Raw genomic sequence first — 13658 nt, 5'->3', positions numbered from 1 at the left:
CCATTCCTCCTTTTCATTCCCAATACTTCTGCTCATCCCCTCTGAACACTGTCGCAGAACCCATGAGATTACCACTCTGTCGCAATGAGTCAGTCACCATTGACTCCCAGCCACATAATTTCACCAGCTGTATTGGCAGATAAAAAGGAAGCCACATGTCTTGCAGTTTACTGTATGTCCAGATCAAAATTCACTGTTGTTCCTGCCCTAATGGAAACAGCTATAGTTTGATGTGAATGTTAAAAATCAACTGTAGAGTAAATTACATAATTAACTGATTCAGTTCAGCATATTCAAAACTGGTACATGCCCACTATTAAGTATGTAACATCAATACACAGATTCTGGTTCATACAGAGTTGTTTTGGGTAAAACTTTGTTAATGATTCTTCCTGAGCCCAAATTTCAAATTCACATTTGCATTCATCAGCACATACATTGTCTAGGTCTTTGCATCAGTCACACCAACCTGTGGCTCAGTTGAGACATTAAACAAGACCCTGTCAGTCCAGTGAAGTCGATGTAAACGATCCCATAGCATTACCTTTTGAGTTCTTGTCTGAGTCCTGGCTGATATTTAATTAACAATAAAAATATTTTCTCAGTATCACAGATTATTTAGGGACTTTGCAAACCAGGCAGCTAATTTGCACACAGCAATATAATGGTGTTTCATTAGCTGTTTATGCACCCTGGAATGTTCTTGCAGTGAAAGGCTTTAAGAAAATTCAATTCTTTCCGTACTGTAGTCCATATCAAAGCAATTTTAACCACTTTAAGGGTTCTTTCCTCTATTTGAACTCTCTCAAAATTTTTTTCAGGTGCTCTCAAAGATGACAACACAGACCGTGACTGAGATTGATAACATACTTGGCAACAAACCATACAGCAAGAAGGACTACAGGTCCTAACTTAAAGAAGCATGACATTGACTGGGAATGCATGATGAAAGTGGTACTCTTTACTTGCTGAACCACTGTCTGGTTAACATGAATCTAAAGCTGTTTCCTGCTGAATTCCCACAGGTGCATGCCAATGCCATGAGAGTGTGTGTTTTTATCCGAAGCACATCCCTAGGTTATTAAGGTGGTTTCTGAAGTTTATTACTCAGCAAAACTGAGCTCTACTTTTATCTCTTTGCATTATGAAAAAAAATTACATCATGCAAGTCCACAGCTTGTGTATCTTTGAACTATTAATTCCAGTAAGGTTTAAACAAGTATTCTTTTCCTCCCATCTAAACCTCATCCTGCATATTGCTGATCATATACATTTCCTGGCTTGCATTTAGCTGGAACTTTTGTGATTTTCTTAGAACAAGAGTCCAAGTGTGCTTACATCAATTAATTGACACCCAGTGATGGATGTTGCATATCTTATGCTTGTTTTAACTTGTTCTTGATTGGGTACCATCTGCAATGGTCAAAGCTTAACTTGCACTGTAACTATATTGCATTCACTTGTGGTAAACTACATTGAATTTCTTGACCAAACTTTTGGATACCTTGTTCAGAATGGAAGTTTATTTAAGGAAACTCCACAAAAAATCTTATATAAATGTCTAGTTTTTAATGCTTTCATTGAAATGGGGGGGAGAGAGAGAGAAAAGGAAACAGAAGTTAAAAGCAAATGTATATTGACTGACTGTGATACTAGTGTCCTCAGGAAAGTTGAACTGGGGCCTTGAGCTTTACTATGCCTGTCAGATATGAACGAGAGATGTATTACAATATTTGAAAGAAGTACTGTCAGGAGGCACAAGACATTGCATATTTGAGAGCAGAAAGTTAACATTATTTGGATAAGGTGAGTGGGCAGGGTAAAAGTGCCAAGTTACACACAATGGATTCAAGAAAGACAAATCAAAAGGTGCAAGTACACTATTCATTTTTTTAAAAAAGCTAATAAAGGAGGTAGAAAATATACTTAGAAGGCCTTCATAGTGAGAGGGGTTGAAGTACATGGCCTAAGACTGACTAAGTCATGTTCAGTTTTGGCAATGCACCTTGGGAAGTATATTTGGCCCTGAGTGGATTCCATGCAATTTTCTTTGCTGGCAAAGTTCTTAAAAATAGAGCTAAGCAATCAGTACTGATTCTATCCTCAAAGGCTGTGGATACTTAAGTTAATGTTTTTTCAGAATCAATCCAGAAGGATCTAGCCAAGGTAAAACGCCATCCAAATCTAGAGGTATAAATCAGCCATGATATAAGTGAATGGTAAGACAAGATTAAGGGGTTAAATAACCCACCCCCCCCCCCTTCCCCATTCATATATTAGAACAATCTAATATAAATCCAGTTAATTAAAACCTTTGAAACTTGTAATAAGAGTCCATGTTAGTTTCCCATGCAGAAAACACCTGACATTACTTAAAACCGGCACAGCTGCAGTGTGAACTACTATGTGAATCAAAGTAGTTTAATTTGGGGATGATGATCAGTATGTTCATCCTCACTTGCTTTGAAACAACACAAAACATATCTGAGTACTATGCACTCTAGCTAATTAACAGATTTCATTTAAAGTTCATATATTTGTAGTTTGATGCTTACAAAATGATTTGCAGCGGATTAAAATTTGTATATACAAAGAGAAAAGCTTGATTAGGTACAGGTGTACTATCAGCTAATTGGTTCCATTACTATGCTTTCATGTTTCTTTTGTTGTTGATTTGTTGCATTATACACTGAAATCCAGTAGATTTATAATAGCAATCTAATTGATTGCCAAGAGTTATTAGATGATATTGCATATCCTTGGGCTTTAATTTGGGTTATGCTATACACTGTAGCTATTGCCTGTGTTCTTTAAGGGTGCAACATCTCAGGAATAAATGCTTCAATTTTTTCTGTTCAATGGTTTTCAAACAAAGTAGAAGTAAATTTTATTGGAATGTATTATTATTTGTGCATGACAGCATCCAGTCCAGACAAATAAAAAAAAATTGAACTTATTTTTAGTCACTGATTTAAGATCTAGAGCAATACAAGTGACAGCATTACAAACTGGGTTGAAAGAGGAACAATTTTTTTTATGGTCCAGTGGAAAATGCTTTGCTTCGACAACATGAGGCAAGTAGCTTCAGAGAAATACTGGAGCATTCTCATATACGCAGCTGCTTCCAACACCATCACTACACCCAAGTTCATAAAAGGCAACTTCTTAACCATCTTACCTGTGTTTCTGCCTTTCTGGATCCTCAGACATATACATCATGGTCCCTTTCCTTGAGTCCTATCAATCACTGTGTATATCCCAGCCTCCAGTTCTCCCAAATGCACCACCTCACATTTTTCAGGATTAAATTCTATCTGCCATTTCTCTGTCCTTCTGATCAACACATCATTATCTGTCTTCAGCAAAAGACTACTCTTACCATTTCATAATACTTCTACTACAAAGCACTGCTGAAGGAGATGTAACATGTGAATGAACCCAAGTCCTGACATCTGTATTTTCCAAAGATGCATTATGTTACTATCACCAGGCATCATGCACATGCATCACACTGCTGATTGAATGACCAGTACTCCACTAAACTATTTCCTAAAAGGCAATTACTAGTTGATTTCTGTATACAGCTTATGAGATCCATCAACATTTAAGCAGATTAAGCAATGTACAAAGAAGCTATGGATGGGTTTCAAATTTCCAAAAAATCAGCAGCTGAGGTCTGACTCTGATGCTTGTTGCCACTTGTGACCTGTTCTGCCTCATGGAAGTCCCACAGAGTAGAGGTTGCCAAGATAACCATTTACATGGTGCCACAGCCAGTTATTGCAACTGCATAGGCACTAAGTGCAGACAGTGAATTAAATCGAGCACAAACTATCCCTCTGCACCAGAACAAGATGACCAAGACATATTGTTTCTTTACCAAGTCTAACATTTCCAGCAATTGTTACTCACCATTCCCTGTGAATGCTCTGGGCCATTGTATCTTGATCTTTAAAACTGTTACCTGATTGGACAGAAATCCAAATATGGTTGAGAGTCCTCCTTTGCAAATCTCAGCAGTGTGCGTGTGTCTGTATCTGTAAGTTGGCCCAAGAAATGAAAGCAAGAAAAGAATGTTCGAGGAGTGCCTAATGATGGTCACTCTCAATATAATGTGGTCAAAGTTTCCTTAACATGCTCCAAAAGAAGCTTTGCAAAGGGAATGAAATCGTCAAGGTCATAAGAATGACCCTTATCCAGACATGACCAGTCAAATTTTCCAAATGATACAATGCAACCTATAACTGGCCATTATTAAAAGTCATGTGATTGAATTTTTAGACAGATGTTTTTCATTAGTTTGTTGTTTGTAGAAACTTGCTGAAAACTCCCTTCCATAACAAGACTACACTTAGCAAAAGCCATTTTGATTCAATACATCTATGTTGGTGTACATTCTCTCATGTATCTCAGTTCTTATATATTTTTTCTTCAATTAACTTTTATTAATTGTTGTGGTACATTTCAGTTACATAATTAATGTTTCTCCTGTTTGGTCTTAAATCTTTTAATTCTGTCCTGTCAATTAAGGGAAGGTTACTTTTATCCCAATATTTCAACCTCTTTATATACAGCAACACAATTGCTTCTTCCTAGTCCTCTCCCTGACCTGTTTACATACCCTGTCACAATTATAAAATTACTATTATAGTTATCTTTAATTCTTGTCAATATTTTGAGCTTTTTGCTGACCTCTGGGTCTCAAGTATCTATTTTGCTTCTAGTGTCATTTTTCAATTTTGTTGCTTTTAAAAAAATATAGAAATGTAAAGCACTAAGGCATCCAAAAGATGCACTGAGGTACAATATTCATAAAATCCTACAACAATTTGGCCCCATAAAATTCTTCACACCTGATGATTATAAACTACAATAGAACAATGGGATATAATCAATGTAAAAAAAAACTATTAGTAATTATGTCGTATCATCTACAAATTTTCAGAATTGGTAGGACTCCACTCTTAGCGCATATTAAGAAATAAAACATGCAAAAAGAATATATACCACAATTTATAATGTTAAAAGTATGCCTGGGTCCAACTCGATGCCTGAACTTGACACAAGGGGTTTACTATATTCACTTTTGCAACATCTACTAAAACATTAATAAATCCAGACACTATGCATGAAAAAACTAAATGCATACTATAAAACTCATAGTAATAGGCCTGCAAATAAGAAGTAGTTGCAAAATGCAGTTTTATTACAGAACATCCACATCTGATCACATGAAATGAAAATAAATTGCAGTTCATAGAACCGTAGTTATCTCAGTTAAGTGGCCAATTCTGCAGTCATGGATCTCAATTTTACAGACCGTGAAAATCAAAATGACCTGATCCTCAAGAATGCAAGATCATTCAAATTTTAACATCAGCTAACCACGCCAATGTTAATCACTTCGACCCTGTGGAAAGTAAAGCAATCATCCCCGATGAAGCACAGATGGAAAGGATGTAGTTCCTGTGATTATAATTAAGGAAAATAAAGTTTATAGAAAAACATGATTCACATCTTGCACACCTGATCGCCTCCAATGCCTGAACTACCTGCTGTGGAGTTGAAAGACCAAATTACTGGCTCCCCACATCTTCTGTCCCAGTGGTATGGACTAAGCAAATACAGGGTGATAAAGTGAAGAAGTGTCACTTGAAGGAAAGGCTCTTAGCACTCATGGAGATTGCCACCAACATCAGTGAACATGGCAGCCAGGAAGGAGTGTTTGACGGGCAGTGCAGTGAGGATGTCTTGTTTCCAAAGGCTCCTGACACCTGCCAAAGCTGAGGGAAGGCTTTGCCAGCTGGGCCGAATGGACTAATTCTGCTCCTACATCTTATGGTCTTATTAGTGGATAAGCCTATATTAGCCTATAAGTGGATAAGATATAAAATATGCAAAGTATTATTTATCAGTCATATGTACATCAAAACATAGAAATGTGTCTTTTTTTAGTTACTGAGAATGTGCTGGGGACAGCCCACAAGTGTCGCCACTCTTCCGGCGCCAACATAGCATGCCCACAACTCCTAATCTGTACGTCTGTGGGAGGAAACCTGAGCACCTGGAGGAAACCCATACACACATGGGGAGAACATACAAACTCCTTACAGACAGTGGCGGGAATTGAACCTGGGCCACTGGTGCAGTAATAGTGTTACGCTAACCACTACACTACCAAGAAGAATCAGTGTTACAGATGCATACAATGTGGTTTATGAGTATTACAGTTGTTTTGTTAATGCAGCAAGGATGCTAACATGATTGGAGGATTCATAAACAGAATTTCAGGAATTATTTGGGAGGCAACAGGAGAGGGAAGCAAGGTTGGAGATGGGGTGATAGTTTACAAAAAAGATGGAAAGAGTCAAGGATTAATGATGGCAAACTTGAAAATAAGGATGATAGCATCCAAGACAACATTAACAACATCAGTGAAGCTAGAAAGGGAAATTCGATGGTCAGCAGATTAGATGATTGAGGGAGCCAACCATCATGGGGTTCATGGACAAAATGAGTGCCAGCATTAAAGAGGCAAGCTACAGCATTCCCTAAAGTTCAAAATCATAGGTCTGATACCAAACTATTGAAATGGTCATCTTCCAACTATCTGAAATTTTTGCAAGTTAGCTACAACTAGATTCCCTGATAACAATAATTCTATTTATTTCAAGCTTACCTCTTGGACTCTGCCTGTTTTGTTGAAAATGCAAAATTGCACATTATTAAACCAGCATTAAAAAGGATACACAGTTGGATTGAAATTCTTCAGTATGAAGAATGAAGCAATGATCACCATAACCAGAAACAAGGTATTGTTGTAAAAGATTGAAAAGGTTGTAGCTTCATAGTCAGCCACTTCATTCTTTTTCCACAGAATTCTATTGTATGGAAAGAGAAGAAATTGAGAAACATTTAAGTACATGTTTGCATTTGAAAATGAATTTCCAAGATTCTGAGGACAGTCTTAACATCTTACTATGTAGACCCATTGCACACCCAGTATCAGATTTCAAGTTTCATTATCATTGAATTGGTATTCAATTAATAGGTATTCCCAGCCAGACTGGAAAAGTAAAAACTGAGCCACAAGAGGCTGCAGATGCTGGAGCAAAAAACAAACTGCTGGAGGAAAGCAGGTCAAGCAGCATCCGTGAGGGCAGAGGAACTGACGATGTTTCAGGTTGAGACCTAACAGAGATTGTACAGAGTGGAGGAGGAAGATAGTGGTTATAATGAGGAGAAGGGGAGGGGTGAGAGGCAAGACAAGGATCAGTAGATAAGTGGAGCGAGGAGGGGTGAAGGATGGTAGGCAGAAGGGAAAAAAAGAGAGGCAGATGAAGCCAGGTGGCGGGGACGGGAGGCTGAAAGTGGAGACGGGCTGATAAGTGGGGACACAAAGGGTACAAGTGCTGTAATCTGATGTAAGGAAGGTGATAATGGGAACCATTAGGGAGAGATGAAAGGCAGATGGAACCAGATGGGGCAGGGGATATGGTGGTTGGAATGTGTGGGTAGTAGGTGGATGGAACCGGAGGGGCCAAAAACAGTTGATGGGGGGCATGGGAAAGAGAACAAAAATAGGAATGGAGGTGGATCGAAAGGAGATGGTGGGGGTAGGAGGCAAGGGTTATCTGAAATTGGAAAATTCAATGTTCATACCACTGGGTTTTAGACTACCCAATGTTCTTCCAATTCTTCAGTGGGCCTCACCCTAGCAGTGGAAAAGGCTGAGGATGGATAGATCAGTGGGAATAAGAAAGTGAGTTGAAATGGCATGTAACTGGGAGCTCAGGATGGCCATTGTGGACAGAGGACAGGTGCTCTGCAAACCAGTTGCCTCGTCTGTGCTTGGTCTCGCTGATGTAGATGAGACCACTTCGGGAGCACTGAAGTCAGAAGTTGGAGGTGCACGTGAATCTTTGCCTCAGCCAGAAGGGCTGTTTAGGAGCTTGGATGGTGGTGAGGGAGGAGGTGTAGGACTAAGTGCTGCACCTCTGACAATTTCCCCTGCAACTGTAAGAGGTCAGGGAAGGAGGTAAGGACCAGGAAGTCATGGAGAGAGAGGACCAGGAAGTCATGGAGAGAATGGTTCCTGCAGAAAGCATAAAGGGGTGGGGTGAGGAAGGTACGACCAGTGGTGGGATTCCACTGCAGCTGGCAGAAATGACAAAGGAGATGATACGCTGGATGCAGAGGCCAGTAGGGTGAAAGGCGAGGATGTGGGGTGGTGGTGGGGGGGGAACTTCCTGTATTCCCTCCTTCATCTTATTCCATCTGACCTTGACCTCTACCTAATGGTTCCCATTAACACTTTCCTTATTTATCAAATCCCAGCACTTGTAGCTTTTGTGTCCCCGCTTATCACCCCCCAGTCTGTCTCCACCTTTACCATGCCCTCCCCCACCTGGCTCCATCTGCCTTTTTTTTTCCTTGTCTGCTTCCACCTATCACCCACCTGCCTCTGTCTCCCAACTCCATCCCCACCTTTCCCCCACCTGGTTCCTTCTGCTCATCATCCTTCACCCATCGTTAGTGCATCTATCACCACCCATCTCACTCTTCCCACTCCTCCTTATACTGGCTATCTTCCCTCTCCACTCAGTCCTGATGCAAGGTCTCAACCCAAAATGTCAACAATTTCTACCTGCCCCCCGCCACAGATGCTGCTCGACCCACTGAGTTCCTCCAGCAGTTTGTTTTTCACTAAGAAATGACTTACTTCTTAAAATTCTTAATGAAGAGCAGAGGAGCAAGAAGTACAATTGCAGTGGCTGGCATTAGGCAATGGTAGCACTGGTATTAGTCCCTGCACCTCCTGGTTCCATGATCAGTACTTCTTAGTAACAAAAAATTTTTTCAGCAGACTATTAGACTTTCAAGGACTGTCTGTATCCAGCTGTAATCTGTAACTGAAGTTTCATCTACTAAAGCCAATAACCAAAAGTCAATGTTTTCAACTTCTCCAATAATCATTTTTATAGATAACCTGGTGATGTTGGCATTTTTAGGAGATACAATAATATATTTTAGAAACCAAGCTAAAATTATCAAATTCATGTGACATTCAATCTGCATATCTGACTAGATTCAAAACCAGTCCCTAAAAAGAAAAAGAAACAGTCCAACGTATCACTTAATAAAATAAGTAATTTAAGTTGACTGACAAAACCATTACTGAATCTGTACTTTCTATGTGATAATAAGAACGATAAAAAAATGACAATGAACAGATAAGACGGAAGAAGAAAGGTTACTGTCCTTGACTGTCTTCAGATTGTTGGCCATGTACAGAAGCATAAAACACTAAATGGTTGTTTCATAAACGAGCCAGCTTAAGAATCAAATTGGTAGCGGTTTACTCTTTGCTTCAAAAAGTAATTCATTATAATATGTACAAGCTAACTTAGTACACAATTTTTTTTACATTCAACTTACAGCATCAACCTTTGCCCATGTAATTTTGCTAACATCAACTTTCAAAATGTCATCTACTACATAAAAATATGCATAATTTAAAATACCTTTCATCCTTTTCTTTGCGAGACATCTTCCTGCTGTCAGCCTCTGACAGTTTCCGGGTGACCTCCTTGGAAACTGCGTCTTCTCTCTTCTGCGCCACCCTAGACACATAGACCTCTGTTAACAATGTTCAAAACATCCTGGGTAAAATAGAGCAAATAATGGCGCTCCAGAAATTACTTACTTGTGTTTCAGGACAAACTTTACATTTTTGTAGGCAAATGCCACAAGGTAGGTGCTCACAAGGGTCATAACACAGTACAGAACTGCAGATTGGATTAGGTCCATGTGCCAGATCCTCCAATAGAGCCCTAAAAGAATAAATTTGAAAAAGATTATAATCATAATCGAGAACATACATCAGCAGCAAGTATTGACTTACAGCAGTGACAACAAAGCACTAGATTTAGAATTTCAATTCTGCTTGCGATAAATCAAGGAGAAATTTTAAGGTGGAAGTTTTAAACAATTTGCCTCATAAGTCTATTTTCATGAAGAAAGCTTCAAAAGTGTGAATGTTGTCAATTCCTCCTGACCTTGGAAAACATATTCAAAGTTCTTTTGGCACTGAAACTACGAAATCTGAGAACTTTAGCTTAACCTCTTTGCTCCAAGGACGCAAGTGTAAGATTTATGAAAAGATGTTTTTGTCATTAAAATTTTCCTAATAAGTCTTTATCCAACTACAATTCAAAAACAAAGATTCTACTGATCTTCACTCACCCACACACTGAAGAACTAAGGAAAGGGAAAAAATGTGGTTATTTGTATGGTGAAAATGTTATACTTTAGAATTCTACCATAATTCTACGAATAACAAAATCCTTTGGCTTTTGAGGAAACAGTGAAAAGGGAACTTTATTTTTTTGTGTGTGTCCTGACAATCTAAGAACATTACAGGTTGATACTATCTTGTCTGGCACCTTTGGGACTTGACTGGTGCTGGACCACAGAAATTCACCCCATATCATCTTCCTCTGAGCACGAGAACTGTTCTTTTTAACATTATTCTTTCAGACTCTCCCCAGGTTATGCAAGGCTTCCAAAAACTGTCAGTATTCCAAAGCTTCTGCAAGTCAGAAACACTGCCAGCTGCATTGGTAGGTTAATTAGCATTAGATCTTAGCTAATTAGTATGAATCTGTACTATAGATTCAAAACATGCCAGAGTTGCTGGACCACAGAATGCTGGACCAGTGAGTTTTAACCTATATAAGAAATACTCAAAAAGCAACTTTAGCCAACCAAATACCACTGACAACAATGCAATACAATAGCTATTGAAAGTTTATTAGATGAGGTGCACAACCAAATGAAAGTTATGTTGCATATGAGCTTAAAAGTAAAGTTCTCCATTATGAATCCCAAACTTTGATCAAAAGTATGTCTTGAGATCCCAACTTCCAAGAAAAATTTGAGCACATTTACAGAAAAGTAGCTTGAAAGCAAAACCTTAAATGCCTTGTTCAGGAATATCAGTATATTTATAACCAAACAACCATTTAAAATCCAATGTGTTCTAGCCATAATTTCAAACTATGAAATTTGAGTACAATTACTGATTAAAGCACAAGACACATCGTTTCCTAAAAACTGAATATCAGTATATTGTCTAAATGTATATTGAAAACAAGAGACCGTAATTAGCAAATATCAAGTATTTATTTTGAAGTTTAAAATCTTAGCAAGAAATCAAAATGCTGGAGTTCTGATGAAATTCACATTACAGAACTGATCTCTTATCCTCTGCAAAATTTTGACTTCCTATACTTACACTTCAATCATCTCTCAATGGCAGTCTTAGGATTCCATCCCTACCAAATAGAATATTTTAACAACAGTATCTCCTTCCATGCCCATGTAGACTCCAAGACCATTTAATTGCTTCCCTCTCCCACTTATATTATTTATCCATATTGTCCAATATCTCAGACACAAGCCACATTGACAACATCCCAAAGATACCTGATAGATTTATTCCAAACAGCGTGGAAATAACTTGTAAAAAAAAAATCACTATCACGTGGGACAAGGTATTAAAAAAAAGTAATGTGACTAAAGGTTCAGTGAGTGAGTGAAAACGTGGCAAATGGAGTTTAATGTGGGAAAGTATGAGGGGTCATGTACTTTAGTAAGAGGAATCGAAAGGCAAATGGAGAAAGATTACAGAGGAACAAATACAGAGGGATCTAGGTGTTCTTGTGCACAGATCGCAAAGAAAAGCAGGCAAATGCACCATGTGGCTAGACATGTAAATGGTATATTGGCCTTTATTGCAAGAAGGTTGGAGTTTAGAAGCAAGTAAGGAAGTACTTTTACAATTGCAAGGCCACACCTGGAGTACTGTGCATAGTACTGGTTCCCTTATATATGAAAGGATATACCAGCATTGGAGGCAGTCCAAAAGAGATTCAGTAAGCTAATTCCCAAGATTAGAGGGTTGTCCTATCACGAGGGGTTTAGGAAATTAGATATATATTCCTTGGAGTTTAGAGAACGAGGAGTGATCTTTCTGAAAGATAAGATCCTACGAGAAGATGGCAGATTTGATGTTTCTACTAGTGGGAGAATCTCGTGAGGGGGCATAGTTACAAAATTAGGTAAATGGTAATTCTCGCAGAGGATGGAGAAATTTCTGGAATTCTCTGTGCCAGAGGGTTGTGCAGGATAGATCACTGGAATTCTCTATTGCCAGTGGAGACACGAGAGACTGCAGATGCTGAAATCTGAAGCAACACAAAGTGCTGGAGGCACTCAGCAGGTCAGGCAGCATCTATGGAGGGTAAATTTTCCCTCCTTAGATGCTATCTGACCCAATGAATTCCTCAGCACCTTTTGTGTTGCTCCGGATTCCAACATCTGCAGTATCTCCTGTCTATGCCAGAAGGTTGCACAGGATAGATCACTGGAATTCTCTATGCCAGCGGGTTGCACTGTATGGATCATTGGAGATATTTAGATTTTTTTGAAAGATCGGGGGATTGTGTGGGACTGGCACAGAGGAGGAGAGACCTGAGACAGATCAGACATAATCATATGGAATGGCAGGGCCGGCTCGATGAGCCAGCGGGCCCACTCCCGCCGCCGCGTTCTCCGCTTCATTGGGCACGATGCCGATGCCGAGACCGAGCTGCCACATCAGCAGCCCACATAACGAGGCGTCCGTGCAGACACCGGGGCTTCACCCAGCCGCCGCTCGCCGCTCCCCGCTCCTCTCCGGCTACTCACAGATGGGAATGGCCGACACAATGAACGCGTTCCCATAGAAGAGCGCCGACGACTTGGCCGAGACATTCCTGCTGAAGTCCTGCAGCAGCAAATCCTCCTCCGACTGCTGCTTGCTGCTACCTTTCGGCGCCATCGCTCCACGTCGTCAGGCGGAGTCCTCCAGAGGCCCGTCAGCGCTCGGAACCGTCCCACAATGCACCGCACCATGACCCCCCCCCCTTCCCCTCCTGTCCGGGTCCGACTTACCCGCCGGCGGGGCTAGCGAGAGGATTTTAGTTTAAACAAAAATCATCATGAACATCAGCATCAAGTGATGAACAAAAACTCGAAAATATTCGCACGCACCACCATGCTTCCTGTTTTCGCCGCTGCCGCCCCGAGAAGCTGAATGGGTCGGCGCCATCTTTGATATTGGTGTGCCTGACACTTTTAAACCGCTTGAAATCATTTGTTTTGGTTTTTTTTTGAAGATTAAAGCGGATAGGGATTGGGAAATTGTCCCGGATTGCAAACCAGATGCGGCTGATACCTCTGTCATTTACAGCAGGTCAAATGAAGAAACGAAAAAGGCCATTTGCCCAGAGCTGAAGAGGTGGTCTGCAATGGAAGGGCTTGGCGATGAGAATTCGTGATGTGAATTGAGTGCACTGGGTTCGAGATTTATTGTAAATCAGTGAATTACGTAGAAAATAGAACAGTACAGTACAGCACAGGGACAGGCCCTTAGCCCATGAATATTGTGCCAAATAATTAAACTAGTAATTAAATACCTTACTAAACTAATCCCTTTTGCCTGCACAATGTCCATATCCCTCCATTCTCTGAACATTCATGTGCCTATCTAAGAGCCTCTTAAACTCCTCTATCGTATTTGCCGCCAGTACCACCCCTGGCAATGCATTCTAGGC

General features: G+C 39.9%; 2 protein-coding genes across 2 annotated transcripts in view; one reads left to right on the top strand and one right to left on the bottom strand.

The window, feature by feature from the left end:
• Positions 1 to 2956, top strand: part of kcnab1a (potassium voltage-gated channel subfamily A regulatory beta subunit 1a) — a 177829-nt gene extending 174873 nt beyond the window's left edge. Inside the window, exon 14 of the mRNA XM_052018558.1 lies at positions 822 to 2956. Coding sequence (XP_051874518.1) covers positions 822 to 911 — 90 coding nt within the window. The 3' untranslated portion in view covers positions 912 to 2956. The remainder of the gene's footprint in view (positions 1 to 821) is intronic.
• Positions 2957 to 5185: 2229 nt separating this feature from the next.
• On the bottom strand, positions 5186 to 12925 carry ssr3 (signal sequence receptor, gamma). The gene is made up of 5 exons (XM_052017856.1): positions 12751 to 12925; positions 9707 to 9833; positions 9525 to 9623; positions 6750 to 6881; positions 5186 to 5466 (listed from the first exon to the last, which is right to left on the bottom strand). The coding sequence occupies exons 1-5, from the start codon at positions 12881 to 12883 to the stop codon at positions 5400 to 5402; spliced, it is 558 nt and encodes a 185-aa protein (XP_051873816.1). The 5' UTR covers positions 12884 to 12925; the 3' UTR covers positions 5186 to 5399.
• Positions 12926 to 13658: the final 733 nt, after the last annotated feature.

This window comes from Pristis pectinata, chromosome 6 (assembly GCF_009764475.1).
Source record: "Pristis pectinata isolate sPriPec2 chromosome 6, sPriPec2.1.pri, whole genome shotgun sequence".
In the NCBI taxonomy this organism is placed as follows: Eukaryota; Metazoa; Chordata; class Chondrichthyes; order Rhinopristiformes; family Pristidae; genus Pristis; species Pristis pectinata.
The sequence above is the reverse complement of the archived record's forward strand: the minus strand, read 5'-3'. Positions and strand labels throughout refer to the sequence as shown.

Excerpts from the sequence above, each read along its gene's own strand:
- ssr3 (XM_052017856.1), bottom strand. The coding sequence starts at position 12,883 with ATGGCGCCGAAAGGTAGCAGCAAGCAGCAGTCGGAGGAGGATTTGCTG. Across the intron at positions 9,624-9,706 it reads AAGTTTGTCCTGAAACACAA|GGTGGCGCAGAAGAGAGAAG; the intron begins GTAAGTAATTTC and ends CTATGTGTCTAG. Across the intron at positions 6,882-9,524 it reads CGCAAAGAAAAGGATGAAAG|AATTCTGTGGAAAAAGAATG; the intron begins GTATTTTAAATT and ends TCCATACAATAG.